Source organism: Ixodes scapularis, unplaced genomic scaffold (genome assembly GCF_016920785.2).
Source record: "Ixodes scapularis isolate PalLabHiFi unplaced genomic scaffold, ASM1692078v2 PGA_scaffold3__209_contigs__length_174095766, whole genome shotgun sequence".
In the NCBI taxonomy this organism is placed as follows: Eukaryota; Metazoa; Arthropoda; class Arachnida; order Ixodida; family Ixodidae; genus Ixodes; species Ixodes scapularis.
Genome location: NW_024609868.1, coordinates 76,324,781 through 76,352,778, shown reverse-complemented (window position 1 = coordinate 76,352,778; position 27,998 = coordinate 76,324,781). Strand labels below are relative to the sequence as shown.

General features: G+C 48.9%; 1 protein-coding gene across 1 annotated transcript in view; it reads right to left on the bottom strand.

Annotated features, from left to right (window-relative positions):
- Window positions 1-23,850: 23,850 nt before the first annotated feature.
- LOC8028210 overlaps window positions 23,851-27,998 on the bottom strand; it is a 72,867-nt gene continuing 68,719 nt past the window's right edge. Inside the window, exon 5 of the mRNA XM_029983436.4 lies at window positions 23,851-27,853. Within this exon, the coding sequence (XP_029839296.4) occupies window positions 26,414-27,853 (1,440 nt within the window). The 3' untranslated portion in view covers window positions 23,851-26,413. The remainder of the gene's footprint in view (window positions 27,854-27,998) is intronic.

Sequence of the window (27,998 nt, the reverse complement as noted above, 5' to 3'; positions counted from 1 at the left end):
GGACCCCCCCTCTGAATCCGCCTTTGTCTATGAGGGGGGTCAGGACATCCGGACCTACGCTCTGAATCCGCCTTTGTCTATGAGGGGGGTTAGGACATCCGGACCTACGCTCTGAATCCGCCTTTGTCTATGAGAGGGGTCAGGACATCCGGATCCCCCCTCTGAATCCGCCTTTGTCTATGAGGGGGTCAGGACATCCGGACCAACCCTCTGAATCCACCTTTGTCTATGAGGGGGGTCAGGACACCCGGACCTACGCTCTGAATCCGCCTTTGTCTATGAGGGGGGTTAGGACATCCGGACCTACGCTCTGAATCCGCCTTTGTCTATGAGGGGGGTCAGGACATCCGGACCTACCCTCTGAATCCGCCTTTGTCTATGAGGGGGGTTAGGACATCCGGACCCCCCCTGTGAATCCGCCTTTGTCTATGAGGGGGGTCAGGGCATCCGGACCTACCCTCTGAATCCGCCTTTGTCTATGAGGAAGGTTAGGACATCCGGACCTACGCTCTGAATCCGCCTTTGTCTATGAGAGGGGTCAGGACATCCGGACTCCCCCTCTGAATCCGCCTTTGTCTATGAGGGGGGTTAGGACATCCGGACCTACGCTCTGAATCCGCCTTTGTCTATGAGAGGGGTCAGGACATCCGGACCCCCCCCCCTCTGAATCCGCCTTTGTCTATGAGGGGGGTTAGGACATCCGGACCTACGCTCTGAATCCGCCTTTGTCTATGAGGGGGGTCAGGACATCCGGACCTACCCTCTGAATCCGCCTTTGTCTATGAGGGGGGTTAGGACATCCGGACCTACGCTCTGAATCCGCCTTTGTCTATGAGAGGGGTCAGGACATCCGGACCCCCCCTCTGAATCCGCCTTTGTCTATGAGGGGGGTCAGGACATCCGGACCAACCCTCTGAATCCGCCTTTGTCTATGGGGGGGTTAGGACACCCGGACCTACCCTCTGAATCCGCCTTTGTCTATGAGGGGGGTTAGGACATCCGGACCTACGCTCTGAATCCGCCTTTGTCTACGAGGGGGGTCAGGACATCCGGACCTACCCTCTGAATCCGCCTTTGTCTATGAGGGGGGTCAGGACATCCGGACCTACCCTCTGAATCCGCCTTTGTCTATGAGGGGGGTTAGGACATCCGGACCTACGCTCTGAATCCGCCTTTGTCTATGAGAGGGGTCAGGACATCCGGACCTACCCTCTGAATCCGCCTTTGTCTATGAGGGGGGTTAGGACATCCGGACCTACCCTCTGAATCCGCCTTTGTCTATGAGGGGGGTTAGGACATCCGGACCCCCCTCTCTGAATCCGCCTTTGTCTATGAGGGGGGTTAGGACATCCGGACCTACCCTCTGAATCCGCCCTTGTCTATGAGGGGGGTTAGGACATCCGGACCTACGCTCTGAATCCGCCTTTGTTTATTAGGGGGGTTAGGACATCCGGACCTACGCTCTGAATCCGCCTTTGTCTATGAGGGGGGTCAGGACATCCGGACCTACCCTCTGAATCCGCCTTTGTCTATGAGGGGGGTTAGGACATCCGGACCTACGCTCTGAATCCGCCTTTGTCTATGAGAGGGGTCAGGACATCCGGACCCCCCCTCTGAATCCGCCTTTGCCTATGAGGGGGGTCAGGACATCCGGACCTACGCTCTGAATCCGCCTTTGTCTATGAGGGGGGTTAGGACATCCGGACCAACCCTCTGAATCCGCCTTTGTTTATGAGAGGGATCAGGACATCCGGACCCCCCTCTGAATACACCTTTGTCTATGAGGGGGGTCAGGACATCCGGACCTACGCTCTGAATCCGCCTTTGTCTATGAGGGGGGTTAGGACATCCGGACCTACGCTCTGAATCCTCCTTTGTCTATGAGGGGGGTTAGGACATCCGGACCTAACCTCTGAATCCGCCTTTGTCTATGAGGGGGGTCAGGACATACGGACCTACCCTCTGAATCCGCCTTTGTCTATGAGAGGGGTCAGGACATCCGGACCCCCCCCCTCTGAATCCGCCTTTGTCTATGAGGGGGGTCAGGACATCCGGACCTACGCTCTGAATCCGCCTTTGTCTATAAGGGGGGTTAGGACATCCGGACCTACGCTCTGAATCCGCCTTTGTCTATGAGAGGGGTCAGGACATCCGGATCCCCCCTCTGAATCCGCCTTTGTCTATGAGGGGGTCAGGACATCCGGACCAACCCTCTGAATCCACCTTTGTCTATGAGGGGGGTCAGGACACCCGGACCTACGCTCTGAATCCGCCTTTGTCTATGAGGGGGGTTAGGACATCCGGACCTACGCTCTGAATCCGCCTTTGTCTATGAGGGGGGTCAGGACATCCGGACCTACCCTCTGAATCCGCCTTTGTCTATGAGGGGGGTTAGGACATCCGGACCCCCCCTGTGAATCCGCCTTTCTCTATGAGGGGGGTCAGGACATCCGGACCAACCCTCTGAATCCGCCTTTGTCTATGGGGGGGGGGGGTCAGGACACCCGGACCTACGCTCTGAATCCGCCTTTGTCTATGAGGGGGGTTAGAACATCCGGACCCCCCCCTCTGAATCCGCCTTTGTCTATGAGGGGGGTCAGGACATCCGGACCTACCCTCTGAATCCGCCTTTGTCTATTAGGGGAGTTAGGACATCCGGACCTACGCTCTGAATCCGCCTTTGTCTATGAGAGGGGTCAGGACATCCGGATCCCCCCTCTGAATCCGCCTTTGTCTATGAGAGGGGTCAGGACATCCGGACCCCCCTCTGAATCCGCCTTTGTCTATGAGGGGGGTTAGGACATCCGGACCTACCTTCTGAATCCGCCTTTGTCTATGAGGGGGGTCAGGACATCCGGACCTACCCTCTGAATCCGCCTTTGTCTATGAGGTGGTCAGGACACCCGGACCTACCCTCTGAATCCGCCTTTGTCTATGAGGGGGGTTAGGACATCCGGACCTACGCTCTGAATCCGCCTTTGTCTATGAGGGGGGTCAGGACATCCGGACCTACCCTCTGAATCCGCCTTTGTCTATGAGGGGGGTTAGGACATCCGGACCTACGCTCTGAATCCGCCTTTGTCTATGAGAGGGGTCAGGACATCCGGACCTACCCTCTGAATCCGCCTTTGTCTATGAGGGGGGTTAGGACATCCGGACCTACCCTCTGAATCCGCCTTTGTCTATGAGGGGGGTTAGGACATCCGGACCCCCCTCTCTGAATCCGCCTTTGTCTATGAGGGGGGTTAGGACATCCGGACCTACCCTCTGAATCCGCCCTTGTCTATGAGGGGGGTTAGGACATCCGGACCTACGCTCTGAATCCGCCTTTGTTTATTAGGGGGGTTAGGACATCCGGACCTACGCTCTGAATCCGCCTTTGTCTATGAGGGGGGTCAGGACATCCGGACCTACCCTCTGAATCCGCCTTTGTCTATGAGGGGGGTTAGGACATCCGGACCTACGCTCTGAATCCGCCTTTGTCTATGAGAGGGGTCAGGACATCCGGACCCCCCCTCTGAATCCGCCTTTGTCTATGAGGGGGGTCAGGACATCCGGACCTACGCTCTGAATCCGCCTTTGTCTATGAGGGGGGTTAGGACATCCGGACCTACCCTCTGAATCCGCCTTTGTTTATGAGAGGGATCAGGACATCCGGACCCCCCTCTGAATACACCTTTGTCTATGAGGGGGGTCAGGACATCCGGACCTACGCTCTGAATCCGCCTTTGTCTATGAGGGGGGTTAGGACATCCGGACCTACGCTCTGAATCCTCCTTTGTCTATGAGGGGGGTTAGGACATCCGGACCTAACCTCTGAATCCGCCTTTGTCTATGAGGGGGGTCAGGACATACGGACCTGCCCTCTGAATCCGCCTTTGTCTATGAGAGGGGTCAGGACATCCGGACCCCCCCCTCTGAATCCGCCTTTGTCTATGAGGGGGGTCAGGACATCCGGACCTACGCTCTGAATCCGCCTTTGTCTATGAGGGGGGTTAGGACATCCGGACCTACGCTCTGAATCCGCCTTTGTCTATGAGAGGGGTCAGGACATCCGGATCCCCCCTCTGAATCCGCCTTTGTCTATGAGGGGGTCAGGACATCCGGACCAACCCTCTGAATCCACCTTTGTCTATGAGGGGGGTCAGGACACCCGGACCTACGCTCTGAATCCGCCTTTGTCTATGAGGGGGGTTAGGACATCCGGACCTACGCTCTGAATCCGCCTTTGTCTATGAGGGGGGTCAGGACATCTGGACCTACCCTCTGAATCCGCCTTTGTCTATGAGGGGGGTTAGGACATCCGGACCCTCCCTGTGAATCCGCCTTTCTCTATGAGGGGGGTCAGGACATCCGGACCAACCCTCTGAATCCGCCTTTGTCTATGGGGGGGGGTCAGGACACCCGGACCTACGCTCTGAATCCGCCTTTGTCTATGAGGGGGGTTAGAACATCCGGACCCCCCCCTCCGAATCCGCCTTTGTCTATGAGGGGGGTCAGGACATCCGGACCTACCCTCTGAATCCGCCTTTGTCTATTAGGGGAGTTAGGACATCCGGACCTACGCTCTGAATCCGCCTTTGTCTATGAGAGGGGTCAGGACATCCGGATCCCCCCTCTGAATCCGCCTTTGTCTATGAGAGGGGTCAGGACATCCGGACCCCCCCTCTGAATCCGCCTTTGTCTATGAGGGGGGTTAGGACATCCGGACCTACCTTCTGAATCCGCCTTTGTCTATGAGGGGGGTCAGGACATCCGGACCTACCCTCTGAATCCGCCTTTGTCTATGAGGTGGTCAGGACACCCGGACCTACCCTCTGAATCCGCCTTTGTCTATGAGGGGGGTTAGGACATCCGGACCTACCCTCTGAATCCGCCTTTGTCTATGAGGGGGGTTAGGACATCCGGACCTACGCTCTGAATCCGCCTTTGTCTATGAGGGGGGTCAGGACATCCGGACCTACCCTCTGAATCCGCCTTTGTCTATGAGGGGGGTTAGGACATCTGGACCTACGCTCTGAATCCGCCTTTGTCTATGAGAGGGGTCAGGACATCCGGACCCCCCCTCTGAATCCGCCTTTGTCTATGAGGGGGGTTAGGACATCCGGACCTACGCTCTGAATCCGCCTTTGTCTATGAGGGGGGTCAGGACATCCGGACCTACCCTCTGAATCCGCCTTTGTCTCTGAGGCAAACATGATTCGAAGATGCTTGCGGTGTCTCTGCAGATATCTCCTCTCATCGCGTCTGAAGCGAACGCCCTGTCCTTATTTGACGGCGGATTTTACAAGGAACTGCGAATTGAACTCATGGCAAGCCGCGTTAAATCGGGCTTGCCATATATTACAAAAAACTGCGAAAAAAAAAGAAACACGGGAATTTGACTGAATTAAAAAAAATCGTTTCTTGCTATTTTTGAGAAACCAGAAACGTAACGAAAGATGTTTGTCCTGTCCGCCCTCCTTGCCTAACTCTTTCGTATTTTAGAATATATGGTTTTTGTTTAAAGCAGATTTAAAATTTCTCTGCGTTAAACTCCAGCCTCTAATTCCTTTACAATTCTGGAGCTATTTTCTTATGCTTTAAAATGTGTGCGCTATACGCATGGTATTTCGCGCACGTATTCCCGTCTTTATGCTTAGAATGGTGCAAACATATAACAGGTTGCCGTCGGGAATGTGTACATCTGGCTCGGAGTCACCGTGATGCTTCCATCGTTGAAGGAAAACAAATATATTTGCACCTTTGACCAGAGTAGCCCCTTTGAACGGATATCCGGTTTGATGAAGAAGAGGCTCCATCCCGTGGCGTAAACAGTCACCTTTTGATTGATGGGGTGTTTATGCGGTTATGTGGATCAGGACCGGCCCTACACCATCAAGCGTCCTGCATCGGACCGTGGCGACGTCATCTTTGTGCGAGGCGTAGTGGTGACTCCGTTGCGTACAACCCGGCCGTAGGATTTAAAAAAAAATATATATATATATATATATATATTTTGATTTTGGCAGCAACGCGATGCCATCATGCTGCTCGTACAAACAGCGTTGCGAGAGGGAAGGAGCTTTTTGCCGTCCCGACGGGAGAAGAAAATCTGCAGCGACGCAGATTTTCCACCGGATCGAAACTTTTCCACCGGATCGGTCAGGAAAGTTTTGACTGCCTAGGAGGGAAACTTTGCGAGGTAAGTCATTGTAACACTCAGAATCGTATTACCTGTCTCTTTCGGTATAGCCCATGAAAATCGCCTAATACGATCATGAGACGAGAACAGTATGATATAGGACGACATCCTGAACAAAAAGGGTTGTTTTGCTGTGCTTGGGATTGTTTTTGTGTAGGAGGTTGTATATGGTGAGAAGTGTGCAGTAGTCATTTTCTTACGGATGTCTTTGTAGTTGAACAGGAGTGTTCCTTGAAAAGGCGACAAGTCCAGATTGTGACAAATGTGCAATATTTTGCCTCGCAGCAATAAATATTTTGTTGTCCTCATCTTCGTATGTGATTTATATACTGTGTGAACAATAAAATATCATTTACTGATAATAAAAAAATTGCTCTTGTCTTTTGAAGGCTTAGCTGAAGGATCTCTCTGTCCTCATTTGTAACCCTCGCAGTAAGGCACGCCCGCGGGTGGGCGGCAAGTCTTACACGCTTTGCAAGTGAACTCCAGGGCGTACCTTGCGCGTGAGAACGTCAAAAATATATCTCCAAACACAGTAAGGATGAAAGAAGGCCTCGCTAATAAATGGAAGAAATGAGGAACGCGGTAACAATTACTGAGCACGCGCTATATATATTATATATGTATATATATTTTTTAATTGAGGGGAAACAAATGAGTGTATTCGATGGAGAGTTAAATGCACGGGGCCCGTAAATAGCCGACGTCCCATACTACTTCGTGCGCATGTGCACAGTTGCAGGTAGTATTCGACATTTATAAAATGTGTATGAAGTATACCAAGCTTCTGGTTTGGCAAAACGAACGGTAATGCTATACATTACCGAAAATTCACGGTTTTGCACGCGTTGTAGTGTCTTTTATTTGCCTAACTCGAGTGATGCAGAGTCTGCAAATGCACTTCGCTCAATATGCTAGAACGTTTTTGCAGGGCGTACGCTTAGGATTGCAAGCCTTGCGGGCGCATGATTTCGCCATTGTTTTTATAAACTTCGTGATAATTGTAGGTACTGATTCAAAAGGTAGGGCGTTATCTTGTAAACGTCTAGTTTTTGGCACATCTAGCACGGACCCCCGCATCCCGTTATGCACCTTGTGATGTAACTTAATTGATATGCTAACAGACAGTGATATCTCCAGAAAAATAACTTTGGTTTATTTATAAATTCCAACCTAATTGCAGCCTGGTTTATTCGATATTTCAATTTACAACCTGGTTTATTTACAGATGCCAAGCTTTGAATGTTTAGATTAGACGTGAAGTACTTTGCGATGCAGTGGCTTCGAGCAGTTTCTATCGTTACCATGGGCGTACCAACCGGGGTGGGGGGGCAAGCTTGCCCCCCCCCCCCCCAAGTTCTCAAAGTGGAGGGCAAGGCATGTGCCCCCCCCCCCCCCCTCCAGAAAAAGCCAACACTGGGCAGAGCAAACACTGGCCAACGGCGCCCAAGGGATACCAAGGGCACCGCCCTCCGGCCCTGAGGGGGGGGGGGGGGGGGGGGGGAGGGGGGTTCTGGCTTGCCGCTTCACTCAAAAACAGGTTGGTACGCCACTGATCGTTACGCTACCCTGCCTGTCGTAGTCATGCCTATGTTGACCAGAAATGACCGTACAAACTTCTCTGTTGCAATCATAGGTTTTGTCTCGTGGTCATCTCTTGCTGAGCACGCTAGAAGGGGGTCTTCTCTAAGCACGACAAAATCCGTGCTGTTAACTTTTTAAGCTCACTGAGCATTCTAATTTGTGGAACATCAGAGCAAAGAGCTTTTTTGACAGGCACCAGCACCGCCACAGGTGACGAGCGTGTTGGCAAATACTGGCGTTGGTAGTCTGCAAGTATCTCTGCCTTTCCTCCTCCACACGCAAAAACGCTGGGCATGCGCACTTGCGACCACTCGGTGCGGGAGTTGTCCGTCATTCAATTGCAAACGCTCCCTATGGTTTGAGGGGGACGCCTTTCTCTGCAATCTAGGCTCTCTTTGCAATTACAGCGATAGCTACGCCTTCACGAACCCTAAAGTCTCCTTCTGTATCTTGCATCTTACGTAGAGGAACCACCGCCAATGTCTTCTCGGAGAGTGACACACTCATCCGCAACCATAAAATTATCCAGTTAGATGATGTCACGCGACTACTCGCATAGTTACGTCACATTATAACGTCATGTGACACTATATCACGCGACATTCATGAAGTCGCATGACGACACAGACGCCCTGCACCATTTTGAATGGGGGAAGAGCCCACAACAGCTATTGTTGTAACAACGCTGAGCGCGTGTGAAATGAGCTTTGTACCCCACCCTTGCCTGTTTCGATCTGGATGAGCATCGTACTAGCGTGCGGCCGTGTGTCACTACTGCGTGGTTCACGTTAATTAAAGACCTCGGGCTAGCGGTTGTGCTGCGCCGGCTAAACTTCTCGTCTACAGCTGGGAGTCAAGTCGCCCGTTGAGGCAGACTAAGCTCTAGGCTGTATAAACATACACGCAAACACACCAATTTCTTTTTCTTTTAGCTCTGTAGAAAGTTGTTTTGGCAGATAAAGCAAATCAGTTCCACAGTCCCACCAAACAACCTTTTTTCTTTTTTCTCCCCCCGAAACCCCCACCCCCAATCCCATTAGCCATTTCGGCAGATCAGGAAGTTGCCAAAAAACATAACAGACCGCGGAGCCCGGGTCAACGCAAGATGAAGCACGAGGACGCGACAGACACCACCCACGCGATGCTTGCGACGCCGACGGCTCGTCGCTTTGTGATGACTAGGCGAACGTCGCCACCTCGCGGCGAGTGACGGAGTTAGCACAACTACACTCGCGCTGCTGGGGAGCGAGTCGAATGGGACGGCCGGAGAAGCCCTCGCGCGCGCGCTTCGGGATCTCGGAGCCGGAGGCCATGCCCTCGCCCTGGCCCCTCACTAGAGCGTTTCCCATTTCCGCCGCGAGAGGGCGAGCAACGAGCAACGCTTCCTGCTTCGTAATTGGTTCTTCGGCGTTCTTATCGGCCAATACAGCAATCTGATTGGCTCCGGAGAGATAACGAGATGTTCGCCACGTCCCGCGTTTCTTAAGCTGTCGGTGATTATAAGCCTCGTAACAACTCACCATCGTCTTCCGTGGTAAAAGGGATGTAAGTTGGACTATCTATGGCGGAACGTGATGCAATCCGCGGCCGACCGCTCACTGGAAATCAAAAGTTATGTTCACGAAACTACAGAAATCTCATCATTAGGATTTTAGGATCAATGTCATCATCATCATCGAGACAATTTTTTTTTAAATTAGCGATTCCCACATTTCTCGAATTAGCAGAATCGACTTTTCTCATTGTTTACCTTCAAAACGGACGAGACAAATCTTCTTCTCGGATAAAAAAGCTTAAATGTTCGCTTTTTTGCTTTAAAAAACCATTCAAAATTAAAAAAGACCCTATGTAAGTAAAAAACATAATTGCAATTTTTTTATATTTTTTAGGGAAATTTTAGAGGTTCGGAAATATATTTTTCAGGTGTTACGGATTTCAATATTTGCGTTAAAGAATGCATCAAAAACCGTTAACTTATATAAAAAAAAATAAAAATAAAAAAAACTTATTACGGGACAAGGGTGGAAAGTTGGGTTAGTTAGTGATTAGCAATATTTAAAAAAGCGCAACGAGACACTCGCTTCTTTTTCGTTGACATCATGTAGTAGTATATAATAGGTGACTGCGGAAAAGTTCAGTTATAAGTGAGCGCCGTTTCTCTGTCTCGTTGCGCTTTTTTAAATATTAACGAGGGAGACTATAATTGCTATACGATTCAGCTTTCTCTTTCTGATCCCATGCAACCTTTCCCAGTCATAATTACTCAAGACACAGGCAAGACCAAATCTGGTATCCGCACCAAAGAGCAACTTAAAAACGAGAAGGACGGGGTCATTTACTCCGTTCTATAGATGTTTTAGAAAAACCTGTATGTGTGATGTCCACCTTTTTTTTTTTTTGTGCCTAGGTCTCGGGTTTTCAAGACGTTGGAACTTTACCAGCTCCTATGCTTTTTTTTTTTTCTTTTCACTCTAACGTTGAATTTTTTTAAAACATATTCGTGCCGAGGACACCGGTATTTTAATCACTTTAATATTTTACCTTAGTTAACTATGACGATTGAAGTCAGTTTCCCCCGTCACGCCAGAAAAAGAAGAGGAAAACGAGGAGAAAAATATAGTCTCGTAAGCAACCGCCTTCACAAAAAAAAAAAAGATTTATATTAGGTGCATGTAGTTTTCTTTGAGGTTCTATTCCTGCTTCGATATTTTCTCTAATGTACATGCGTAATCTCTACCCCTTTACTGTTTTACTGCGATCTCATCGAGGCACTGTGGATAAACAAACATTAAATAAGTGTCGGTTCTGTATACAGGTAGAAACTGAGACGGGACGCCAGAGCGCCGAGATCTGCTTGGAGGTATTAGTGGGTAGGGGGAAAGACAGCTGCTGCCTTTGTCTGATGCTCACTGGTCGAAACGGGTTCGATCTCGCGAACGTCGAACGTCAGGCATCGGCTTTGGCGTTCGAACGCGATCGAAGAATGGGCAGAGACAAAGGCCAGCTAGCTTCGCGTCTACCCACTAAACACCCCAATCAGAGCTCGGGGTTCCCACGTCCCCGCGCGCTCTAGTCTCCTCCTCTCCCTCAGTTTCTATCCGCATAGGTTGACAAGCTCACGTGGTAAGGTACTAAGCATCTTTATTATGGCTACTCTTTTTTTTTTTTTAATCGTTAGTGCCCACGTGAGAGGGAAACGCTGACGGCGTTCGTCTGGGTACGAAACAGTGGAAAGAGAAGCGCGTCGAATAGAGAGGAGGAGAGTGGAGGACAAAGGCGAGAGGGGGCGACGTCACGAGGTGGAAGCCAATGGGCGCGCGGATACTGGGGCGAGTCTGAACTTACAGGTGTGGGGAGCGCGTATGCCTCGGTTTGTGCTACAAAATGGAGAAAATGGAGTGTGAACCAAGTACTAGCGCTGGTCCACGTAGACGGCGAAAAATCAAAGGGAGATCCATTGGTGGGTAATTAGAGAATGCGTTAGCATGACCCGAAAACGCCACACACGTTCCCCTTTGGGAAACGCTAACAGTGACCCCGTAACAAAGCCAAAAAGAGGAAGCAAGAAATGGAGGAAGCAAAACAAAACACCAGAACAAAGAAGCGAAGGGGGCAGCACCAGCGTTTCCCAAAGGGGGACGTATATGGCGCTTCCTAAGGGTCATGCTAACTCCTTCCCTAAGGATCCACCAATGGATCTTCATTTTCTTTACATTAATTTCCTTTAGCTCTTCAGTAGGACAATGCGCGGATAACAGTTTGATAATCCGATTCGGATCCGCTGGCTTTGTATCCGCATCCGACCCTCAATCCGCGCATTTATTTTACATCATAAAATCAAACATGAATAAAAATTAAAACAAAAAAGCATGGGGAGGTGTTCTATAGGGCGTCTGCTTATACCTTCCGACAAATAACGTTTCGTGTCAGTGCGGTGAAAGTCATTTGATCGTATTCTGTTTTATCATATTTATAAAATAAGCGATCATCCTCCCAGAGGAACTTCGCATTGCTGGAAAGATGATCGCGGTTATGAGACCGTCTTGGGTGTCCGTGACGCTTACACTCTGTCCGGAAGAGGCGCACAAAGGAAGGGAATTTGTTTATCTTCCTTTTTGCTTTGTAAAACGCACTTTAAGCAGCCGAATATTTTATAAACATGAAAATTGACAAAGGGCAGACTAATAACATTGTGTCATATTATTTCTGACAAACAATACAAAGTGGGTAAGGAAAGGCGCTCACTCGTCGCAGCAAAATACGTGGTAAGGCACGAGTACACCACTGGGAAAATATCACAGTATTCAATAATGTCAACACCTCCTATCGGTTTCAGTTTTATACACGATCCCACAACTGCATGCTTAAAACTATATGCTTAAAAAAAAAAAAAGTTCAGTGCCAACTGTTGAGAAAAAGAAAAAACGCACACACACGCAACGTTTCACTCGTCGAGGTTGCTGTGTATACTAGAAGAAACAGAACATCGTGAACACGGACGGATTCCCAGACTGGTTCGCCTCTCTTAAATTAGTACTCGCTAATGAAAAGTCTCTCTCCGTTGGTGCACTTGATGCTGGGATGGCATGCACGAACTGCGCCACAAGGATGAGGTGCGGAAACTCGTGCAGGCGCAATTGTTCCACGTAAACTTCAAAGAATCGAATTCAGTCTCGACTCTGGCTTCCACTTTTTTGTGGCTTGTACGTATTAGGTTTTCTTTGCCCGAAAAACGTCTTCCGCTCTTTTCTTGTCAAACAGAAGTACACTTCCTGGGACGACTGATACTTCTGCGTTCTTTACTTTTTCTAGGGACAACATTTTTGGCGAGATGGAAGTTAGAACCTTCAAGCGATCTTTGGTGAGAATGAAATCTTTCTTGACGTAGAGAACAATTTTCTCGCCGATTAGCACCCTTTATTTAAGAAAGAAGTTTGCCCCCCCCTTACATTCCATGACGCACTTCATAGTAATACTCACTTATTCACTCTATACACTGTGTGGCCGCAACCCGTTTATGGGCCACATTGGAAAACACGGATCCGGATTCGCCGATATCGGCATCCGATCCGCTATCCGCCAAGTCTGATTCAATTTTATCCGAATCCGCCAGTACACTGCGGATATGCGCGGATACCCCCCAATATCCGTTGTTTTCCGCGGATGATCCGCGGATATCCAGGGCTCTACTCATCAGGGGCAGTCGTGGTCCGTGCGTGCGCTGGAGTTTTCTGGGGTTGTTGGCGGACTACGTCCCGTGCTGGCGGATTGTTTCGGTCGGAACTCCAGTGCACGACGCTCATTGCCATATACGTCCGGCGAAATTCGAGAGAAAACTAATGCCTTGACGAAAGAATTGCACGCACGCTGATTAAGTACAGAATCACGGATCCACGCGAGGGAACAATTCAGGATTCGGTCTCGCCTCTCCATTGTCTCCGCGGGATGCGGATCATTCCTTAAACTAAAACACGCACAAAAGCAAAAATAAAAAAAAAAAGGGGGGGGGGGGGGAGGACACGGATGAGGCGCATATAATTGTTGGGCAAGTGACTCGCGAGCGATCGATGCACGATCGCTGTCCTACTTTCATTGAGTTCGTTCGTTTTTGTTTGTTTGTTTTGTTTTTATGTAGCTTTCCGCGCATTGAACTTTTGATTCACGGTTATAAGCCCCGTGACTCAATTTGTTTTACTACGAAGTAGGAACAATATGGATGGAGTGGACCTTTTTACACTGTGACCGTACGTCAACCCCAGGAAGGCGTTAGCGTAAACGCTGCAATTACGGTGTATTAAGCTGTGACGAACGTGTTAAGGGCGGTATTTGATATACCGGGTGCTTCGGAGGAAAGAAATTGTCGCGTTTTACTCGCCGCAAAAATAAACTTTACGCATCACCTCGGTCTCCGTCCGCATGTAGCGCTAGCGGTCGGGACCAGACGCCAAAGTTGCAGAGCGTTCCGTCTTTTTGATTAAACAATTATGAGCGATTTCCGAAAATTTTCAATGAGAAAATTGCGGCCAACCAAGCCTGCGAACACATGAAGATAAATTACATTTGTTATTAGGGAGTTTTGCGTCTGCCTCGCGACTCCAACTAACTATAGGTGGCGCCACCCATTTTCCAAAATGGCGGTTATAGTGAGGGTCGGAGATGCGTGCCGCTGTTGAGCCTGTCTAGTGTGCTGGCTTCACTGAGCGACACTAATTATTTCTGGTAATACGAGGAAGCTAGGGTGTTATGAGCGCACGTCACCTCTTTACCCTGAAAACAAGAACGGTGTTTAGCGAATATTTACCCAAGGATGCGCGTTTTAATTCTGGATCGAAACCGAAACTAACCTTTTTTTTTTTTGGATTTAATTTCTCCCTATAGGTCTTAATTTTGGATTCTCTCATAACTCAAGATGTGTCTCACATCGTAATTATTTAGTTAGAGAAATTGTTCACGTAAATTTTATTTTGTGACATACATGTTCGATCCAGGCTTATATTTCTAGTTGTTTAAAAAATCAGTGTTGATACTTGTGCGTTGTCGCTGCCTTTTCTTGCTCAGATAATTGTCATGGAAAATAATGAACTGCGGGCCTTTTAATGGGGTTTTGGGTATTTAGATGATTAATTAGTCTAACATTATTCCCAGCACAAGAATAACAAAATAATTCAAAATTTCACAATATGTTCACAAGACGTATAAATTGATAAACGCTGCCAGTTCTCACTGCAACAACCCAAGGATGGAATCTGAGTCAGACAGCTAAAGTGTGTGTCTGTTTTTTTATTGCAACGCGTGACACATAGGTATATTACATCCAGTGTTTGACTGTTTGTCCATCTTGATAACGATGTCAGGGTTTTTCATATGCTAAAAAGAAAACAAAATTATACCTTTCAGGAAAGACTGTCATGGTTAAATGGCGTATTTCTGTGAACGTGGCGTTAATTGGGGGCACTCATTGCCGCGATTTGTATTAATAATAATTATGTTAAAATTCAGATATTTTAATACATCATTTTTCAAGCTCTAATATAATTTGTTCCTTATGATATAATTTCAAACGCGCAAACAAATATGACAATCAAAAGTGTGCTAATTATCATCACTGGTGCCAATTGCAACATTTTTAATTACGATATAATAAAATAAAAATAGTCTAAATCAATGAAAACATCCTAACTAATGTGAGAAATCTATGTAGAATTACATTAATTGTGGGTAAAGTATACTTTGCTATCAAAGTCGCGACTTTTGACAATCGGCAAAACGTCCAAAGTCGCCGCCAATATCCTTCCATACCAAATGCCTCCCCCCCACCCCCCCCCCCAAAAAAAAACAAAAAAAAAACTACTTTTTTTAACATATTAATATTTTCATAACATTTAGTTACTTTCATTTTTACGCTCCGTCGTTTTGCCAATGCCAGCCTTTCCAGTTCGAAGGAACGCCTACCTACTTGCACGTCTGCTCACTGCAGAAGTTTCGTTGGCGTTGGAAGCCGGTGAAAGAGTAGTGAGTTTTAGTATTGCGTACACGAGCGAACGCAAGCACTGTGTGTTTGTGTTAGCTTTGCGTGTTCCGCACTGTTAGTGTGCATGGGGGGCCCAAAATTGCGGCCTTAGATGGCGCATGGCGATGAGGCGCATGCACAACGTGGGGCACGCAACTCTAACGTACGCAAACGCACAGCGCTTTCGTTCGCTTATATGCGCAATAATAAATCTGGTTGCGGTTCAGGGACGGCGAAAACGATATACGAAAACTCCCTAATGTAACTTCTCCCGCTACATTTAGGCGGAAACGGAACGTTCGGAAATGCAAAATTTATTTCGTTTTGGTAGAAAGAAAAAAAATATATGTATTTTTTCCATCCACTCGGTATGCTGCCATCAAAAGCTTAGCAGGTCATGTTTGCAATAAGTAAAATACGGGAGCAGGGAGCAGGCTGTTTGAGCGCATACATGCCACCAAAACTCTGCTCTCTTCATCATAAAGTCTCGTTACAAAGAAAAAAAGTAAAAATTAAAGCTTGACAGACGCCCCATCGAGACTACCATCCAAGTTGTCTGAGCATTCGCTGATTCCATCCTGATTTCGAATTGATAAAATTGGCTCCTGTCTCAGCGTACACAAATAGAAGACGATACCAGTGGTGTTTTCGTTTCGCCTCATGACGAGCCATATACTACAATCAATATGCGTTTCGGTTGTCGCCCTGTATAAAAGAAAACAACACCGACAAGTTATTTTCGGTGATATTGCCACGCGCGTCGGCGAACAAGTGCGTGCGTAGCCGATAGTTACCGCGCTTGACTGTCGCGCGGAAGGTGTAGGTTCGATCCCAGTCAGCGGACTGTCCTTTTATTGATTCTTTATACTTGGCCTTCTCGTAAGCTCGAGAACAATCTCGTCTGGTCGAGTTTCGAATGTTCTACGCACCGAAAGTTCTATGCCGAATGATCCAGAAACCCACAAGGGTACATAAGGGACTCCGCAAGGCGAGCGGAGTCAGTCTCGCCCCAGCGTTCGAGTCTGCTCTTACGTCGACTTCGACGCTCGCGATGCTCTGCTGTTATCTTCTGTTTCCTTTCATTTTTAGGCGCAAGTTCGCCCCATTAAACGTTTAGTTTCTTTAGTTATTACCGCCTCATCTATTGTCATTCGTGACATTATGAGCTGGCTTGCTGGGCAATGAAAGGAGTCTACGTACGACTTCTGTGCACCCAGAGCGAAAGCACCGCGGCCACGCTTGAGCACACCGCGGTCATGAGCCTTGCCATCGCTACTTTCATATGAAAGTTGCGAGAATGTTTTGTTCTGATGCACAAAAACGGAAAATGCCACATTTCTCGACTGATAGAGAGAGAGAGAGAGGAAAATAGAAACCGCGGCACTGTTTCTGTCAAGTCCCTATGGGTCTTCAAGCCGAATACTTGTAGCAGTCACTGCAATCAGTATAAACCCCCTGTTTCGGCAGATATACCCCAGTGAACACAATTAAGAAGCCACACTCTGGATTTCTTCAGCTGTCAGTGTGCAGCAGACCACAATCAAAGATCGGGTTTACGCCACCACGTAAGTAGTCAATTTTCGAGAATGCCCCCCCCCCCCCCCCCTCCAAATACGTGCACACGCACACGCGCGTGCACGCACGCACGCACGCACGCACGCACGCACGCACGCACGCACGCACGCACGCACGCACGCACGCACGCACGCACGCACGCACGCACGCACGCACGCACGCACGCACGCACGCACGCACGCACGCACGCACAGGATATCTGTCGAACGGCATCTTGAGGATGATCGGTTATCGAACTCTGGGTGGCATAATTGTCTACGGAGAAGAGGAAAGGACATCTCGTTCGGTTTAATGTTCCCGAAATAGCCATATGCGGAGTAATAGGCTAACAGCAGGATAATGTATAGTTAGATGTATAGATAGTAACCTGCATGCGGCCACTCAATAAACAAGCTCCAGACGTAATAGAAATATAAAAATATAAACCGGCGAAAGAAAAAAAGAAGAGAAAGCTGTAACGCTAAATTTTGGCCGTTACGGAAGAGACAAACACTCAATGTTGGCCACCAACGAAGAGATTTTCGTTGTTTTTTTTCCTGGCGATCCGAACATGTCTCGTGCAGGAGCGTTTGTTTCCAAATATATTCTTTGTGGTCAGTTCCTTGATTATGCTCGAGGATAAGAACTACTCCTGTTGCAAAGGTGTACTGGACGTGTCCGCCGAGCAGTGCATGCGTGTTTGTCGGGTGTTGGCCTGGTGGATCCTCAAACCGACCGAACCTTTCGACAGATTCGGGACTCCCGGAGTTCCGACGTCCGACGTATCAGACAGGCGGGTCGTCGTTCGCAAAGCGATCGAGGCGAAGCCGTCGAAACCGATTCGCCGAGCCTCGATTTCCCGAACACAATGGCGGCGGCGATATGGGCGCGGGCCGTGCTCTCCTCTGGCGATTGGCGACGCTCGACTGCATCGAGCTCCGCCGCCGCATCCCACTTCGTGCTGGGCGGTACGCGCCGATGCGGACCGGGCTGTGCCGACGTCCGTCACCCCCGGTCCTCGCCCGATCGTCGTCCTAGTTATCTAGAAAAGGAACCAAGGAAACGAAAACAAATTTTGCGAATTGTTCATACGCCGTGCGAAGCAGTTCCTACAAGATTTGGTTGTCAAAGGGATACCCAAATAAAATGGGAAGTTGGTAGCACTCCGCGAGGAGCCGGACTTCTTTTAAAAATGAGTATAGAAGCCATCGAGTTGCAGCCGGAGTTTCTTAGCTTCTTCAATCCAGTCTTCGACAACCCAAGAAAGGCGGGCCGTGGTTTATTAATTGTACGCTAAGTGCTTCGCGATTCTTCCTTCGGTGTTGGCATCACCAATACCATAATCCCGTTGGCTGTGAAGCGATAATAAGAATCATTTATTGAAATATCTAGCCAGCCTTCTACGTAAGCGTCAAGTCAGGAAATACAAAGAGAAAAAAAAAAAATCAAAACAAATCATAGCAATGTGATGTAGGTAGCTTCTCGAGACAAAATCAAGTAGCGCGCCGTTCAGGGTACTCTGGTTCTGAACTGATAACACTCTTTGGGAATTTGTTCCGTTCAATTATTATGTTAGGGAAGAAGGATGGCTTTAAACAAATTAGTTCCACACAAGGGTTCAATGATTGACAGATCCTGTTTGTTTCTTGTAGACCTATATCGCGGTTACAATTGCCGAGTAATCGTTTAAACCTACTTAAATTTAAAGATGGTCAGGACTATTGGCAAACATCGGCTGTACTCTCGAACAATTTACAGCTACAGTCGTAGTATTAAGCTGTTCAGCGACGGACTGCGAAATTATTTTCTTTCGCCAAAACTACGAAACCTTCAAATGTACTAGACAAAACGTCCGCAAACTTTATCTTTATGCGGCATATTTTTGATGATATATTACGCAACATTAACCATCTCGACCCGCCGTCAGGACAAGCAAGCGCCGAAACACGGTCACGTAACCGAGCCCAAGCCGAGCCCTGACGTATACTCGTATCTAACTCGTCAGTTACACGCAACCGTATACTGCATTAACGTTGAAGAACTTCCGTTGTTAGTACCATCAGCTTCGTGTGGCACTGTCGAAGTCATGAATCAAATTCAGTTACCGAACAAGTAAAGGAAGTCTAATGTCTGATATATATATATATATATAATAACATGCACGAGATGACGCTTTTGAGTAATCAGCGCTATGCCGAGACTCGTCATTCTTGTCCAGGTCACTTGCACCTTTGCATTTAATTGCGTTTTAATCATAACCTTAAAATGCAAGCCTTCACCCTTGTTGGTAGACTGGTGGCAGCTGATAAAACCCGTTTGCTCTACTGACGTCTAACCCCTCTCCATTGGAAATGGAGAGGTCCCGGGTTTGATACCCGGACCATGCGGAATTTTTCAGTCGCGTACCAGACACATAGCTGTGTTTGGAGATTTGTGTTTGTCCTTTGTCCTTCTCGTACCCCTCTCCCGGGATTATTTTCGTCATTCTTGTCCAGCTCGCTTGCACCTTTGCATTTAATTGTATTATAATCAGCGCTATGCTTTTGAACTTGCGCGTCTGCACATTAGACAGTCGTTCGAGCCTCCATATTATTTTGTGGAGGATGTACCATTACTCACATTCGATACGCGAGCCCTTTAAAATTAAGAGGCCTATACGTTTTGTTAGAACCCATACTCACCTCCAGCATGTTCTCAATGAAAGTTGGCTACGGTGTACTAGAATACGGGGTAGTTTTGGGAGCAGAGCGGCTCGGGCGTGAGACGTCTGATGCAGACCGCGATAGATGTCGACACTGGCGCATCGGCAGTATAGACGCTTTGCAGCAGCTGTGCGTGGGCGGCGCCATAACCGACCTTTAGTTTATGTTTCCTCTTATTCTGTTTACATCACTTCATCATTACCGCAGAAGGACAGGGTATTGTCATTTTCGATGCTACCATGTCCTTCTCCTCAGCCATAGGCTTATGTGGAAGCTCTTCAACGCCCTCTTTGGTGGCTCAGTATCTCGGTAAGGCAAGAGAAGGTTAGCGATGGCGGCTGTAATCTTGCGTGTGTCAGAGCCATATATGTAGAGAGTTTGGCCATTCGTTGGGAAGTATAGGAGACAAATGAAGCGGCGCCATTGGCCGAAAGCGGGCTGGGCGTGTTCCAGGGCGTCTTCAGAAATTCGAATGTGACCAACCAGAAGCCCGAAATAATACCCTGGCGGTGGTCGCGAGAAACAAACCTGATAACTGCATTGGAGTAACTCTTGATGGCTGAAATTATGGTACACGTGATGTTTCAATCACACTCATCTAAAATGATGGTGGAAGAGTGCGACTAGCGGAAAGATCGACATAATCCTTACGCCAAACGCCGAGCGCCTGAATCTGCCCGTCAGAGCGGTCACACTCTTTCCGCGCAAAACAGAGTTGAGCGGCGCATTCGTTTCTTACATCTTTCTGCATGATCATGATAAAACAACACGTGAGCCCTATTTTCAACCACAAAGAGTTACTACACTTCACTCTTACGCGTTTATTTAAACCATATACGAACATAGACCTTCGATGATCGATCGGCTCAGAACTGTTTCTCGCTACCACCGCTAGGGGATTCTTTTCGGCTTCTGGTTGGTCAAGACAGCATGCCAAGCCCTCTTTCCGAGTCTGCGCACGCCCTGGCTCTGCCCGCGCCTCCCATTGACCAAACTCTCTACATATACGGCTCTGGCGTGTGTGTAAAGTGTCTATAGGGTCAGTATAGTTGTGGTTGTGTGCGTGCACGCGCACGTGCACGCGGCGGCACGTGCGGATTACAGCGACTTTCTGCTGCTTTCGCGCAGTGCAGATAAAGTTCGCTTTTCACTCTCTCTCTTTCTCTCTCTCATTATGGTTTCAAACGGCGCCGGCAGATGACTCGTCGACCCGTGGGCACGTGGGCACGTGGGCACTGCAAAGACGGCTCGTGCCACCTCATGCTCCACACGCGCAGAGCTCCAGCGAGGTTGTCGCTCGTGCAGAAAGACCACGGTGTACCGGGGTGTCATGGCAACGAGATAATTTTTTTTCGCTCTCACACAGTTTCGCCGTTTGGCTGCCGGTGACACTGTCAGCCGCGGGCACGGTGGCCGCGGAATAATGCAGCCTTTCGGGTGCCCGTCGAACGAACACTATCTGAATCCTCGCGCCACGCGTTCAGCCCCGCCGTGTCATCACCTAAAGAGTGTATCTGACGCCGTGCTGGCGGCCATAGCTGTGTCATAGCCTCCTTTATACTGACCAAACCTGGCAGATTCGCCACGAGACGCGGCCGCTGAAAGGGAAAAGGTAGAGCGGCAGACAGGAGGCATGTAACGGGCGCCCCGCTGCGGCGAAACGCCGAAACACACTTGTTCCGAGCGATGGAATGTCCACTCGTGCTTCTCGTGCTCCTCGGGCTACCGCTTCTTTTCTCGTCGGGTTTGAAAACCATGTTTCGGGTCCTCGCCGCCGCAAAAGCTGTGCGCTGACTACAGGCTACCCGAGAAATGCTCTGTGGTACCAGACCCTCGCGCTCCAAATCTGCGACCGGGCACTACGGCTCCGTCATCGAACTGGCAGGCTTTGTGAGTAGAGAGGAGGCTATGGCTGTGTGCGTAACTGATGAGCGCATGCTGACAACAAGCTTTCACAGTTCTTTTGCAACGTGCATTCTGCACCATCAAGAATGTCGATCTTAGCAGCCTATTAATGTCAGTTCGTTCTGAGCATGCAATCTAAACTTTCCATCAAATATGGTGTCAGTGAATAATACCCTCTATTCAATAAAGAGTTTTCACTGGTGCGCGACTGCTCATTGCATGCTAACGGCGAGCTTCCACAGTTCTTTTGCAGCGTGCATTCCACACCATCAAGTTTGCCGGTCTTATCAGCCTATAATCTGAGCTCGTTCTGAGCATCCGCTCTGAACAGCGCACTCGCAGATGGCGGCCACTGAATACCTCTCATAGATTTATTTCAAACCTCTAAGAGCCTCATCGCGGCGTAATGCCACGTTGCTTTGTGGGAACCAGTCGGAAGCAAAATCCCTATGCTCCGCCAATGGCCAACAGGTTCCCAGAATGCAACGCGCGCGGTGACGGATTTATTGAGTAGTCGAGTGTGTATTTGTTTTCCATACAAGCATTAGAAGATCTGCTTGGTCAAAAACTCCATGCTAATTGCGCGTGGTTACAACAGCCACTTTATCGCTTCTCGCGGCGTTAGGAACGACACCTTGTTCCTCTACAGCTTTTCAGGTTTTGTTGTTTCAATGGGGACACGCCACTTTGATCCTCGAAAAGCATGAGCCGGTCAGACAATCAAGCCGTCAGTTATGTAAGGTGCAATGATGCTGTTTTAAGAGCCACTCCGAGTGTGCGCTAGCCTGGCGCCGCCAGGTCATATATAGCTGAAGATCGACACAGCTCGCGTAAGAATCGACACCATTCTATTCCCACCCAATTCCGGGTAAGAAGCATTTAATTCCATTCCCATCCCATTCTTCCCAGGGCTGGCGCCATGCCATTCCCACTCCATTCAGGGGTCGCAAAAGTGCGGAATGATTCCGGAATCAATCCAACTCCGGAGTGGAAAATTTGCAACACTGTTTCACTGCCGCCCACTCAACTAGCATTAAGTCGCTCAGCCTTCCCACCCCATGCGAGCTTACCCGTTATAACGATCCAGTTCATGGCTCGTGTCTCCTCTTTTTGTCACCAGTTTCTCTTTGACCTTACTGAACGAGTAGCGATGAAGAAATTAATTCGTCAAAACAAAAGCAAATTTATGTTTTTTATCTTTTATTTTTTTTTGGCACTAATTTATTATGCATGCGGCGCGTGTTAGTGTCCCAGCTTCCCCAAAGAAGGTGCAGTGAGCTCCTTACTGAGCAACGGCAGTATACGAAAATTAAATACAAGATGACGCATCTCGTGCGATCGGCTTTACCCATACAAAAGTGTAGAAGGTAAGGCGGAAGCAAAACTACGACTTCACCTATGTGCTGCCAATAGCGGTTTAAGGCGATAGCATTTCGGGTCATTTGCACCTCTTCAGAAGTCCGTGGAGTTGAGCGCTGCCGATCTGCTTCAGCGCGGCGCCGTTTTCGCGTGAATTAGTTGACGCTACAATTCTTCCCAAATTGAATCGGTATAACGTTACACGCCAATCGAGGGTTTCCCGCTATATCTAGCCGGGAAGAGTTTCCTCGTTAAATTTAGCGGTGAAATTGACTTGTATAACTATACACACATTCAGGTATTCTCGCTAAAATTAGAGATCGAGCAGCAACGAACGGACGCAAAGAATTTTATGGTCTGGTGGCCCAATACATGATGACGTTACCGCAGTTAAATAAAAGAAGGAAACGAAAGTAAGAAATATACTGAAAACTGCTTCCTGGCCGATCTCCTCCTTCGGTATGCGTCGGTATACCGCCAGAACGACAAGAACGGTTTTGGTGTGAAGGCCACTGAGGTGAAGAGGCCACAATATTTTATTACGTCACTGCCTGATGAGTGCAATGCAGTTAGCGCAAACACGACAACAGTGTTTTTTCTTACTTTTTATCCGACACGGTAATGACCAACTTTTACATCGCAAGTTGGATCCCCGAATGAGTCCTTTCCTAAACGCTAGAATATAATTTTTGATTACAGTCTTTCCTCCTTTCATTTTTAAGTGTAAAACAGGAAAAACTGGCGGTTGCTTTTTTGTGCTAATTGTATTTGTTTCGACACACTACGGGACATAGCTCCAACACTGCAACGGTACTTTAAAGAAATTTGCCCATAAATACACCGTCGAACACCAAATCTGGTTTTCTCAGATGGGCCGGCCCCCCACGACACAAATCGACACTGCAGGTTTATAATTTCAACGGAAATAGACGATTGCGAGTCCGGCTTACCTGTGCCGCTTTCTTCTGCGCAGGACACTAGAAGGTTAAAATCTCGGCCAGCTTCCCAAAAATTGCGAGCAGGCGATAAAGAATCAAGAAGTTTGCAAGGAGTAATGTTACTTCAAACTTTTATTTACAGCGATGCAAACAGCATTCATACATCTCGCGATACATGCGAAGCGTGCTGCTTTACGGTTGTAGAAACTCTGAAGCCAAACAATGGTAAAGAAATGTGGCGGCAGTAATTACGTCTTACGTCAAAAAAAAAAAAAAAAAGAAGAAATTGCCACGTTTGTTGGACGGAGTCGACGCCATAGTGTCTTCTTTGCTTCGAAACGTAAAACACGCACACATTTCGATGGTCACAGAAGGCATCATGACCTTTTGATTTAACTAAAAACGTCTCTTCGTCAAAAAAAAAAAAAAAAAGAAAGCGAGATAGAAAATTGTTGACAAAGCATCAACTATACGTTCTCAGCCGCCTGTACTAAAGACGTTGCCAAGGAGAGAGTACGGCGCTGCGGAGATGTGTTCGGTTGCGAATACCCACGTGCGGGGCGTGACTTCGGGTTTTCTGCGTAATCGTGAAACATTACGACTAAGCCACTCCTTTCATATTTTGCTTATGATCCAAAGTTACTGTAAACGGTGCAGCAGTTTAAACATCGTAGAAGAGTGTCGAACGAGGCAACGTTCTGTTACTCGAAGAAAATGCAAAGTCTGCAAGCGACAGCTTACACGGCGGTCTCGATAAGGATTTGTTACATAGCGTTGAGTATCGGATCGTTACGCTGCTAACCCGGCCCGAACGAAGTTAAGCAGATTGCGATCATAAGTGTGCATAGCCACCAGGAAACGCAATTGCGCTGTTTTGGCACGGAACGATGGTTTTTAGAGCACCCGGGACAAGGAAAAACAGAAAGCTTCGTTCGCCAGTTTGGCACAAAAAAACGCCCCGAAGGGTGCAAAAGCGGGTCTGGTTCAATATTTTTCCCGTGGCCAGCGGGGCAAAAAACAACTTTCCACTTGGAAGCGAGGCGTTTTCACCTGAGCTAAAAATGCGACCGGAGGAAGTTGTATAAACAACGCGACAGTGTGAGAGCTAGCTGCTCGAGTCGGCGGCGGTATACGATAGTCTCGCTCTTTACAATCAAGACAAAAAAAAAAAAAAAAAGGAAAGAAAAAGGAGGGAGGGGTGCTGTACAAAATTGCTTGCGTCGAATCGAGCATCTCAGCCGATTAGATCGTATGATAGCTGCGAATACGCCGCTTGAATTTGTTGCCAGTTGTGGTTACACAGTTGCTAAGACCTCCGAATTATAACGGAACTGCCTCCTTTTTCTGTAACGTGCTTACAAGGCATCGCTTGCATTTCCTTAGGCTTGCCGGTTCGTTGTAAGTAGGGATTAGTTAATTCCTTCGTTGTAAGGGGTCGTTTAATTGCAACGTGCGTGCCTACGTGCATTCTGCGGTGTTCGAGATGGTGCTAGATAATCCAAAATCACACTATCTGACAAACAAAAAAAAAGAAGTCTAAGCTAAAATGCAATTTTTAACGCAACCTTTAGATGCTGCCTGTACAAGTTTATAAGACGTATAACCGCGCTTGTCTTTAGTTATCATTAGTTAATTTTGGCAGTGCTTCTCGATGCTTCGCTGCCAACGAATAACGCCTCCAGTCGGGCGTACCATGGAGACAAAGAGAAGCGCAAATAGGGAAGGCGGTTTTCATCCCCGACCAACCCATATGTGTGTAAATATATGTGATCAGGGCAAGAAGGCACTTCGTTCATCGGCCGTGGTAACGTTAGGGCTACTCAAACAGGTTTAGAGCGGCGTTATGGTTGCCTCTAGGGCTCTTTGTCCAACTGAAGAGAAGCAAACTGGAGCAATGTCTTGTTATCTAGAGTTACACGGCCTCGGGTCATCATGACGCTTGAGCTGGCAATTAAGGATGGTCAATTTAATGGACGGGTGCGCTGGTGGTTCCATCGATTTTCCCGAAGGGCAGGTTTGCGACGTTAGCTTTCGTCTACGTGCCGGCCTCGTACCCCTCGGTGTTACGTGGGATCCTCATAACCTGAATGAGAGGCAGAAGCAGTGTCATTCGCCGCAGCGTGCACTTCCTTGCCTTGGACTCGGAAAAGACGAGTGAAGTGCATTCACCCACGTCTACCAGTGCGAGTCCATCGCTTTGGGCCTTTCGGGAACCGGAGAAAGATGTTCGAACGCATTTCAAAGTTTTTCGGTGTTCCGAAGGTACTGCCGCTTTTGTTAGTGTAGAAATATAGAGATGCACGTTGGACAGAAAACCATCCCGATAGGCGGCGCGTGGATGCCATCTGACTTCGTCGCATGCTCGTAATAATAACAACAATAATAATAATGATGAAAAGAAGAGTAAAGATGTCAACAACTTCGTCACGTAAAAAAGCGGAGGGATAACTGCATCACCGGACGAAAAAAAAAAGCGGGTGTTGTCGTCTGTGACATTCGTTCAGGATTGACATTCCCATCAACGTAAGGGCCCTATTCACCGTGCAGGACGTGATTTCAATCGAGACAGCTCACACCCATTTCGACGAAGCTCGTATGCCTCATTGGGGCAACCTTATTATGCTAAATTCTCGAGCACAATCTTTTTGCTTCGATGATCATGAGTTTGAGATGCCGACTACACCGGCACCGGCTGAGGCGATGTCGACACGAAACCACTGTCGTCAGCACTTCCCTTGTTGGCGGAGTCTGCGAAGAAAGCCGCCTTTGCTTCGGCCAGCTTGGCCCTGATAGGTGTATAGGTCACGGTGCCGTCTGAGCCCCGAACCACCTTGGGTGGTTTTGGTGCCTTGACGATCTGCTTACCGGTAACAGCTCTTCCAGTGTCTTCGGGGGAGACTGTCTTGGGAAGCGCGTGGGAGAGAGACGTTGTGATGTTAGTCACAGTCCTCGAGCTTCCCACTTCTGTGACGACTTCCATATTTACGTCCACTGTGCTCTTAAGGTTGCCCAACTTCCCAGTTGACTCCACGGTGGACTGCACCGATTTCTCTTCGACGATCTTCTTGATGGACCCAGTTGGGGCGGGCAGCGTCGATGAGTTCCTCTGCGCCTCTATTTTTTCCTCCAGAATGAGGTTTGTGGCGATTTTTTTGGCCGCGTCCACGTTGTCTTCGCCTCTCACATTCCCATTGGTCTGCTTGATCGAGACAGTCGTCGTGTTCGTCGAAGGCTGTAGGTTCTTGAGAGTCTGCAGCGACGGCTTCGCCTTTTCAAGGTCCGCGGCCGAATTGAGGTTCTGGATGTTCTTTAGCGTCACCGTGTCCGTGGTGGTAAACGTGGTGGTTCGTTTCGGTTCGACCGGCGGCGGAGGCTTACTGATGACCATCGGACCACACTGCAAGTTCTTGATGCTCGAGATCGCGTGTGGTCGCTCGTCCGCCTTCTGGATATTCTTTAGGTCTTCGGCGCTTATATGAGACCCTCTGGCCGAAGGGAACGTCGTCTGCTGCAGGTTTTTCATCGAAAACGTTGTCGAGTGTCGCGGCGCGTCCAATTTTCCCGTAGACGCGACGTTGTCGATGTCCAGCGTGGTTCCCGCAATGCTGCTCCTCCGTCCTTCGTAGACGTGCAGGGGTGGCGGCGGCGGCCTGAACCTATTGTTGTACTCCGTGACGCCCCTGTGCGTCGGCTCGTTCTCGTCCTTGGGCCGCTCCAGCGCGTTGTTGGTGAAGTTCGGGAGTCTGTAGCGCTGTTCTTCGTGTCTGAGGCCGCCGTTGTTGAGCCTCTCAACCGGCAAGGGCGGCAGGGCACGCTGGTGTCGGTAGGCTCTTCTGGACGCCGGTGGGGTGCGGACCTCTGCCGTCGATGGGAGGCGACGGAAGGTGGGCGTCGACCCGGTCAGCGTGTGTCGGGACCCATTTCGGCGAGCCGGGGACGCGCTGCGGTGTCGGTACAGGGTCGCCGAGGAGTCTGGGTCTTCCGCGCTGATGGTGGCCTTGCGCGGAGTCCGGTAGCCTCTGGAACTCCTGGAGCGCCGGTCGGAGCGGTCCAGGCTCGCGTCCGGCGTGTCCCCGTTGCTCGAGTGGCGGATGCGGTTGGCACTGGAGGACCTCGGCTGCATAGAAAAGAACAAGGCAGGTTCTTTGTCAAACAAAGCGAAAAGCCATCTTCAGTGGTGTATTCAGAAGAGGATACGTTTACACAACATATCAGGCGTTTACAGTGGAGACCTTCGCGATATACATGGCATGCACGCGACG